Here is a 10016-nt window from a genome sequence, read left to right on the forward strand (position 1 = left end):
CCGTCTGTATGGCAGGATCCAAGCAGAAGGCTCTTCCCATGTATGCAAACAGCTTGACCTCTGTCTGCACAGTTATGTAACATCCCTAATGCGTTTACTGTTTCTTTGTTTAGTTTAACAAGATGTTTCTTTTATCAAGAAAGGTCAGTATAACCTGCAGAAAAAAATAACATCACAATAGGTGCAACATTAGTCTGTCACTGCTTCATAAAGCTCTCTCCGGCAAAAAGGACTATGCCTTTGTATTGTAAATTGGGCAGACTCGTACCACCAAAGACTAGCCTTTCCAAAGGGAGGTGTGCTGGGAAGTCAGTCAAAGGCCAAGCAACTGCTGGGGGAGAAAAAAAGAAAAAAAAAAAAAAGATAAAAAAAAAGAAAGTGTGGTTTTCTTTTCAGTTAAGCATCTTCAGGAATATATTTCTTTCTGTATCTCCAGGTTATTTGGCGTTACAGGAAACTGTGCTGCCTGCAGTAAGCTCATACCTGCTTTTGAGATGGTGATGAGAGCAAAGGACAATGTTTATCACCTGGACTGTTTTGCATGTCAACTTTGTAATCAGAGGTAAGAGAATTTCTTGGGTCTGTTCCATAAGTTAAGTGCTAATTCGGCACTGGTGCAGGCATACATTCAAGTGAAGAGGAAACATCCACCAGTAGTGAAAAGCCAAGACTGAGATTAAGACCTAGATAGTTTTTCTCAGACTGATACAGAACATCTTTCATGACCTTGGCCAGAAAACTTTTTGTGCCTCAAATCCCGCATCAATAAAAAAGAATAATGTTACTTCCTCTCCTTCAAAAGGTTGTCTGTCAAGTTTAATTAATTAATATTTATAAAGGACTTTGAGATTCTTTTCCGCAGAAGAGCATAGCAGTACCATTTGTCATTATTATATTAATTTCACTTTAATTCTTCATTTTTATCACATGTATTTCTTTTAAAGTACATGTTGTTTCTTCCTGTTGCCAGAACCATAATCATTTAAATTTAAAAGATGTTGTTTCCACCATTTTCTCTGTAGCAGCGTTGGACTTCTTATGCCATATTTTTATTTCCATATCCTAACTGTACAAAAATCCCAAGGATCCAAACCTGACACTGTGTTCTGAAGCATCACCTATATGGCACAGTTACAGAACAAATGTCAAAAATGGTAAAATTGTAACAGCTGAATTTTTCAGAGGTGAATACAAATGAACGTAAAGCAGCTAAATTCAGAGTGGTGGCCAAATCCTGCCAGAGATTTCACTGAGAGCTCCATTTCTGACTCCATGAGAGCCGCTAACAGCTTTGCCAGTGACTTCTATGAGGTCTAGGAAACGAGAGAACCAACTATGTCCTCTCCTTAATGTACCTATTATTTTCAGTTATTTTTCAGTTATTACATGATCCTACTTAGAGTTTCAGTGTTCACATTTTTCTTCATTTTCAGGTGGGAAGAAACACAAGACATACATTTCTAGGGAAGGAACAAAAAATTAGTAAGCTAATAGTCTAACACGACAAAGTTAGATACAGCTCTAAATAAGCTTTGCTAGCTCACCTTGTCCTACAGTGTATTATTTTGTAACAGTGTAGTCATTTAAAAATCAAACATCCCTAAAGAACCATAAAATGTACAGCTGCTAATAAGTGTAGCACACTACAATTACGCTCTTTAAAAAAAGCCAAATTGACCTTTTTCATCATGTTGCATGGGAAATTAAAATACCAGGCAAGTAATAACCACTGCTTAAACTATATAATAATGCAAAGTAATTATAGGTTCTAATGCTATTTAAAGTCCTATATCAATTTTGTCTTGCCACAGAACTAAGAGGCTGTATTCTGAGCAAGGCAGGCAGAGCCTCCCATAGTACCCACTTAAGTAAGACACATGCACGTTCCTAGGTTTCGTTTCTTAAACCCTTCACATCCCTGTTTTTTTCAAACCACTGTTCTAGTATCATTATTAAAGCGCCTAATATATTCCCGTTGTTCGCTTCATTTATTACATGCCATAATGGGGCTGCATATCTTTAGTGTTGGTTATGCACAATTAGCACTTAGTTATTGTCTTGTCACTTCAGCCCATACAAGACAAACTTCTTTAATGTAAGAAGTCAGCTAATCTTCATCAGTCAAGCAAAGCAGACAGTGTTTGTTACCCTGAGTGCAAAAGATTTTCATCATAGTTAGCACTCTTGGACCTGAGGAAGCGAACTTTCTTTTTCTCCCCCTGCAAAAAACAAAGCTGTTGTGATTATTTTTAATATTCCTTTTTTACCATTACAAGTGTGAACTAATGTACAATTTCACTTTGCAGATAATATGCACCATACTGTGCCCTAGGGCCACTGATCCCCTGGAAAAGTCCTGTTAGGTGCTTCTGAATCAGAGCTTTCCTGGGATATTTAATAATTCTTAGCCTTGTCATTCCTGAGCCTTCAGTCTAGTCTTTTATTTGATTTTTACTTTGCATGTAGTTTGGGCAAAGGCTTGCTGAAATAGTCTTACAGGAGTCTTAGGCTGGGAACAATAGAATCGATTTACCTGAAATACAGTCTAGTTCACCTAGTCAAAACAAGGAGCAGTTCCAGAAGTTTCAGAGAATTTCAGAAATTCTCAAAAGTGGCCCTAATCCTGATTATATTGCAATAGCTCTCACAGAGCCTAATAAAACAGTCTGCCTGTAGGGTACCTTTCTCCCTCACAATTTGAGGCTAGTGGTACTCTGAAGAATAAATTTTGTTATTTTTTTATAATAAATCCTATTTCATGGATGCTCTAACATAGCTCTTCTGTGGTTCCTGTGGCAAAGCATCCCACTGAATACATTCTCTCATTAACAAATAGCTTTAAATCTTTTGGTTTTCATTACTTGTATAACAATAAAAAACAGAAATGCTAGACACCTGACCCATCACCAGTTTTGCAGGTTTTTTATATCTGCTATGAAACCTCTTTTTTTTTTTTTTTTCTTTTCAATTGAATAATCTTGACAGTCACCGTGACATTAATAATTACTGTTGTCCTTTTCAGGATCTTTTTTTCTTCCTCTAGTTAAGCTAATCCAAACCAAATAGCAGATTCTGAGTGAGGATGAGTTTGTAAGATAGCAGTTTAATTTTATTTCTTTTTTCCAGGCTGCCCCTTTGTATGCAAAATAATGTTATTGAAGTATTTTAGATCTGCTCTTTCCTTTCACTCCAGCAACTATCCCCAGTGTGGAATTTATTTATTGAAGAGAATATTTTTGTTTACAAACACATCAGCGATATCCAAAAATCACCAATGAAGGCAGCAAGGTTCACCAGCTATTGCAAGACCTGTATGTTTGACCTTATTCCCCACCCTCACATGCTCTTTCCTTGTTAAATTTTAAATCCTTTGGGTCATTCTTTCTATCAATAAAAGTACAACATATCTGGAGTACTACTGCAGAGTATATAATGCTCTCTGTTTGATTCCATATTTTAGATTTTCAGTTATTGTCTACTGTTTAGGTTTTTTCCTAATAGAATATAGGCAATGTTCATGAGTAGACTAAATTGTTTCTTCAGTTTGCACTACTTTGTCTTGGCCGACACTGAATTTCTTCTGACATTCTGTGCCTGGTTGCTCCTTCCAGTCTCTTCTGCTTTCCAAGCTAGCTAATAATTATATTAACTCCAATCCTTGGGGCAGCCCATTCTTCGGGCTTGCTATTGCATGACCCTCATATTCCTAACCTTCACATAGTTGATCCTGGCCCAGTGAGGGAGAGCTCTGCCTGGTTTTGCCTAGTGCTTTTTGTGCAAGATTCGGTGATTTTGCTGCTTTTACGTACAACTTCACTGTTTGCTTTATTATATTTGTGTATCTACAACTCACCATCCAGCTCAAGTCGCAGTGTGGATGGTAGTTACACCCCCTTCATTTCAGGGGACTTCTGTTCAGGCCGTAAACTCCATCTCTGAACTAACTCATAATATGCCTGTCCCCTTTTATTGTCCTCCTGAAGGCTACATTTTCAGTGAGAAGAAAAACGCATTGTCTCACATACTGTATTCTAGGAAGATAAATTGTCGACGGGACTGTAGACATAGACAGGACTGAAAGAGATCTCCTGAGCCACCAAGCCTAGTCCCCTGGTGTCAAATAGGCACTGTCACATATTTTCCCTTTCATAAAGCTATTCAGCTCTAGGATCTAATTGCTCCGTCCAGACAGCAATTTTCCCCATTTTTTCTTGATACTGATGCTTAAAGCTGTAGGGATTTTTTGAATATTAAGCTCCCCTCCTAGCCTAAAGGTTTTAGCAACCCCTTATCTTTTATGTCTCTGTCCAGCTTACAACTAATTTGAAGTTTTTCCGTCTCGTAAATACCCGCAGAACTTAGTGACAGTCATCTTAATGGTGTGAGTGCTCTCCTTTCTTCTTTGTAAACATATTAGACTTCTTCTCAGAAGCGTTTCACCTCACATTGGCAGTAGCCTCAATATAGTTAATTTCTGCAGAAAATTTAAAGGGTAAAAAATGGAAACCACTGGAAAAATATACTTGTAAACAGACACTGTCTTTCACACTTTGTCAGGTTGCATGTGTGTGACTAGCAAAATGGAGTGGAAAATCTTACAAGTGGGCTCAGCTGTATCTTTGCTTGACACTTTTGACTACAGTGATGATGTCAGTCTGCCTTCGGCTTTCCCACTTTCCGGAGTTTCTGTGTCCTTCCTTTCACTCTCTGTCGGCTGCTTTAGCAGCTCGTTCCCATACTTCTGCACTATTTTCTCTCTGCCGTTTGAAGTCAACTCAGGGTATGGTTTAAACCCCCCATCTGCTATCACTGAGGGGTGTTTAAATCAACTGTTCTATCCTTCTATCCAAAACAGCCTTTATTTTAATGGGAACTGGACTAAAACCGGTTACACACTCATTCAAATAGCTGTCTTGATGTAATTGTAAACACTTACCTCCAGTATAAACTGTAAAATGCCCACACAATGGTGTCTTTGTTCTCTGTCAAGCCAGAGGGAGGGAATGCAATGCCAGGGACGTCCTTATTTCTAACACCAACACTAGATTTTTGCATGACTGGTTATTTTATAAATTCTGAAAACTGCTTATTTCCATTGAGTGTCTCTAAATTTAGAATAAAAGTTAATACATTTTCCATACCTGCTTTTAAAAAAATAATAAATGAAAAGCACACCAAGTTGAGGTTTGTCGTTGTAAGTTGAACTAGGATTCTGTGTGTATATATATTCTACACCGTCCTGGTAAAAATGTACAAACACAGGCACAAACTGCCTTTGACAATAAGTGGATATTTTGACAGAACCCAAGGGTTAGTAAACCATAGGTGTGGACTGATGAACTGTGATGTAAAAGAGTGTCTTTGTTCTCTTAGGGATGCATATAGATTAACATAATAAATTGAGTTACACAGGAAAGTCAAAGGAGCTTTTTAAAAAAGAGGAAAGGAGGAAAAGCAGAGGAAAGTTGCATCAGTGAGTGCACAGAGCAGAGGGGAAGGGTGTGGGTGTGGTAAGTCTGAGCTTTCTTTATCCTAGAGGAAATCAATTAAATGCTTCCAGATTTTGTTTCTTTCTACAACAACAAAGATCTGACATTGCTAGAAGAGGCACTTCACACACAGCCATCATCGTTCACTGCAATATTTCTCTCACTTTCTTAAGAAGTCTTTGGTGCCTTGACACATGTCCTGTACATCAGAAAAGATGACAGACAACAGTGAGATCTCCTTAAATATCTGTTCTGAACAGTGAAATAGCTATTTTTCAAAATGGAAGTTTTGTACTTCTTGTGACTAGCCTAGGCACACCTTCCCGTTCCAACCAAGGTGATAACAGAGATCATTTTGTAATACAAATGGCTTTCCTTTTGCCATTGTAAAATATGACAGGAGTTCTAGGGTGTAGGTTAATTATAATGGTCATTCTACTAATGTCACAGTCATGTCAAAAGTAGCATTATCAATTTATGGTGGTAAGTCCAATCTGGCATGCTAATGCAGCCTGTTGTGTTTTTTTCCCGTTCATCTTGCATGCCTATTAAAAAAGTTGGGTGAGAGTTTTAGGGAAGGCTGAAGACTACCATCTGCCTGCTAGAAGAGTAAAAATCTTGCCTCATTATACACTTCTAACCCAGTGGCATCTCAATAGGCTACTTGACTCCATTTGATATACATGCCCAAATTGTGCCCTGTTTTACATCTCATGCCAATTCCATAAAAACCAAACCAAAACAAAACAAAAAAACACTTGCCAGAGGTGGAAGGCTCTTTTAAATGGCTCTTCCATTTTAAAGCTGAGCCAGGTTTAAATCCTGGAGTGTGCAAAACCAATTTGAAGTCGCTGCAAATGTTAGCTCTTTGACTTTAGAAGAGGCTAAATCTACTTTTGAGAGTCAAATAAGGTTGAAAGTGTGAATGGACAGAATTTATCATACTTCATCCATGTACTTGTCTTCTCTCATTGTACTTGAGAGCTAGCATGCCACTTTTATATCTTTTTCACCTGGTGCTTACCTCTTTGTCACCTAATGAGTGCATAATTCACACCCTTAATACCCAGGGGCACATGCAAGCCTTACTGTCCGCCTTGCCAATGTGCTTCGGTCGCTGAACTTGCACAATATGAAAACGGTTGCAGAATTTGGACCACAAATATCACAAGTAACAGGTTTCCCCCGAGGCACAGAGGATCACCCCCAGTGTGCAAAAGCAGCCCCAGATGAACACAGAGGGTGTCTTACCATGCAGACAGACCCTCACCCCACAGGTTATCACACAGCCAGGCGTGTCTAGACAGGCCACTGGCAGGCTCTCTGCAAGACAGCTGTACACTTGGAAGGTAAATGATTTGTGGAACTGTGTATGTTTAAAGCCACTCATGCATAAAGCTGTCAAATGCCATATAGGCATAGGTAGAGCATTTCTGGCTCGACATATTAACATAGCAAAAGCAAAAGCATTGACACTTTTTATTGGGAAAGGCATCCTGACTCCCTTGTGTAGCTGGTGTAGTTTAATTCAAACTGTGGCACTTCTCTGAGGACTGAGAAACAAAATCTTTCAGCCAGGGTTTGGATGCAAGCAATGTTGTAAGAAGTCACATGTGAAAGTATTGCTGTGCAAGCGAATTGCACTTCAGGAGTGTATTTTTCATTCACTAAATATTTCAAATAAAATAGTCTGCTAGGCTCTGCTTTACACTGGAACACAAAGGAATACGTAGCTGAATAACATTCACAGTTCAGAGCTAGTGCTTTCTGCGGGGCGAGCAGAGGTGGTTGTGTCTCCCACTGGTGCCTGCCTGACCTGCGGGGAGAGCCAGCCTACTGCGCAATAACCCTCTGATGTCTGATGTGGTGGGCACTGCTGGCTGGACATCCCCCACTCAGTCCCCATCAGTAATCCTGGGGCTAACTGTAATGCAGTGACTGATTTGTCACAATACTTTACTTCCCCTGCTTGAGTCCACATTACTCTGTATGTTCCTTTAAGAGAAACTGGTTTGGTTTTTTTTTTAAATGTGACTTCTTTGGGAAAAAAACACTCTTACATATTAGCACTAGTTAAGACTCCTTTTCCTAACCTGGTAAGATGCACAAAAGAATTTTTGTCAACATTGTTGTCGACGGACAAAAATACAAAGGATAGAAACTAGAGAAACCACTAAAGAACTTCTTTGTTCCAAGAATTCTGCATTTCAACACACCTGCTCAAAATACTTTTCTGTTGTTAGTAGCCTAATATACCAGGATTGGGGTGGGAAGGATAGCAGGAACCTGTAAATTCTATAAAAGAGTCTTGACCATAAATAACTTAAAGATTTTGGGATCATTCCATAATCTCTATGTTCAATCAGCAGCAGCAGCAGGCAGTAATCCTACAGAAAAAAAGTCCACAAATAAACAAACCAATTTTCCTTTAAGAGCAGAGCTAATTCTTTTCAATCCACTTTTTTATTACACTATTTTCCCTCTATCTATTTAGCTACCATAAGGATAAATTTCCAAAGCTACCCAGTTGGAAAATAAATAGGTTCACTGTTTGTCTAGCATTCCAATCTTCACAAATGTAAATCAGTCCAACTGCTACTCATTTAAACCTCCAACTTCACAAAACATTAAAGGACTGCTTTCAATACACAATTTAATCTGTGACAATTCACCAAGATTTCTGCTTGAACATCATTAGAAATTGACTATCTGATAAAGAGCGACCACTATCAGAGGTCAGGCGGGTCAACCTGTGTCGTTTGCGTAGTTTTACTGGGTCAAATACAGCAGGCACCGCTATTTGAAGGTTAAATTGTTACAATTAAATACATATACAGCTATTCCCATAGCTACTCTGTTGTTAAATCTACCGTAAACAACACAAGCATTTATATCTGACCCTAATTGTGTCCAAGATGTCACCATTTGGAAATTATACAAAAAAAGGACATTATAATCCTTTACACATTAAACAATGCTTTATGAAGTGAGATCCATAATTAGCTGGTAGAAACTGGTTTCATTTATTCACATCAGTGTTAAGGGGTTCATTTAGGTTACTTTCTTTCATTTTAATTGGAATACTGTGAGCAGTACCTCCCAGTATATTTTAGAGCTGGAGAGTTCACTATAAACAAAAACACGTATCCCTGCCAAGGCAGTCACTAGGGAAACTCTTTTTCTATGCATTGGCCCTATTCACTTGCTCCCCAAGTGCCTTCAAGAAGACTGGCTTTGTCAGGGGGAAGGGTTGAGGGGGGTGTCAGTGAAGAGCCTTCTTATATTCAAGTATACTGCTTATACTGCTTAGCTGGGAAATCTTAGTTTACTCGAAGTTTGAAGCCAGCCAGCCAGCCAGCCAGAAGTGTTAACATTACATGGTTTTCCTACTCATCAGAGAAAATCAAATGAAATATCTCAGTAGCGTTTTGTAGCAATCAGATCATTCTGGTGCACATAATAGTATAACAAGGTAGGTATATTGATACCACAAGAGAGAGAGTAGTTAGCTGAGTAAATTTATAATAAGCTCCTGTAGGAAAAAAAAGAAGAAGATTTCTCTGCCTACCTGCCTGTGTGTCTCTAGTTTGCATCACAATATGGGTGAAGTTATGTGTATGCTAGAAAAGGCTCTCAGAACCACCGTTTTAAATCAATTCTAGTAAAATATCCAACTGGAATATAACAAGAAATTCTTACTAGTACGCCTGCACAAAACAAATGTAACATATCTCAGATGAGCTCCCTGCTGCATACAATCACTTTGTTTTCCTTCTGATTTGCATGAGCGCAGGACATCTACTTTTCACTCAAGTAGCCTGGGATACTTATTCTGTTTTATCTGTGTGCTAGTGACCTGATCCAAGACTCCCACAGTCTTCAGTGGGCTTTGAATGAAGTCTTTGGCTGCAGAAGCAAAAGCGCTTGAATGCACTAGATTTTGCTTGAAAGCACAGGATTAATTCTGATACCAGAGCAATTCCTCTGCTGGGCTTTCACATACGTGTACACGTGTCTGTGTGCGCTGTGACAGACAGCAGAGTTGGTGGGCCCTGTGGTCCGTACAACAAAATCATGAACACTTGTTGTACAATCCTTACATGTAAGATCATATCACATCATTCATCCTGAAACTACCTTTTTTTTTTTTCCCCTTTATTATTGTAATTTCAGATTTTGCGTTGGAGACAAATTTTTCCTGAAGAACAACATGATTCTGTGCCAGACAGACTATGAGGAGGGTTTAATGAAAGAAGGTTATGCACCCCAGGTTCGCTGATCTGATGCCACATCATTAAGAACACAAAGCACTATGTTCTTTTATCTTTTTTTGCTCAACATGTATATAAGAAATGACACCAGAACCTACTGAATAGTATAGATATAGGGAGACAGAATGATTGCGTGAAACAAAAGGCGGACTGCATTTGTATGTAGTGAAATTGCTCCAGTTCAGAGTTGAATGTTAATTAAAAAGGTACTGTACATAAAGCTGGATTCTTTTTGCTTGCTCTTGGGGTTTTTGGT

At 38.7% G+C, this 10016-nt stretch overlaps 1 protein-coding gene across 1 annotated transcript in view; it reads left to right on the top strand.

Annotated features, from left to right (window-relative positions):
• Positions 1-9768, top strand: part of LMO3 (LIM domain only 3) — a 55520-nt gene extending 45752 nt beyond the window's left edge. Inside the window, exons 3-4 of the mRNA XM_086466922.1 lie at positions 437-562; positions 9663-9768. Of these exons, the coding sequence (XP_086323048.1) occupies positions 437-562; positions 9663-9768 (232 nt within the window). The remainder of the gene's footprint in view (positions 1-436; positions 563-9662) is intronic.
• The last annotated feature ends 248 nt before the right edge of the window (positions 9769-10016 follow it).

The sequence above is a fragment of the Leptosomus discolor genome, chromosome 1 (genome assembly GCF_034619465.1).
Source record: "Leptosomus discolor isolate bLepDis1 chromosome 1, bLepDis1.hap2, whole genome shotgun sequence".
Lineage (NCBI taxonomy): Eukaryota > Metazoa > Chordata > Aves > Leptosomiformes > Leptosomidae > Leptosomus > Leptosomus discolor.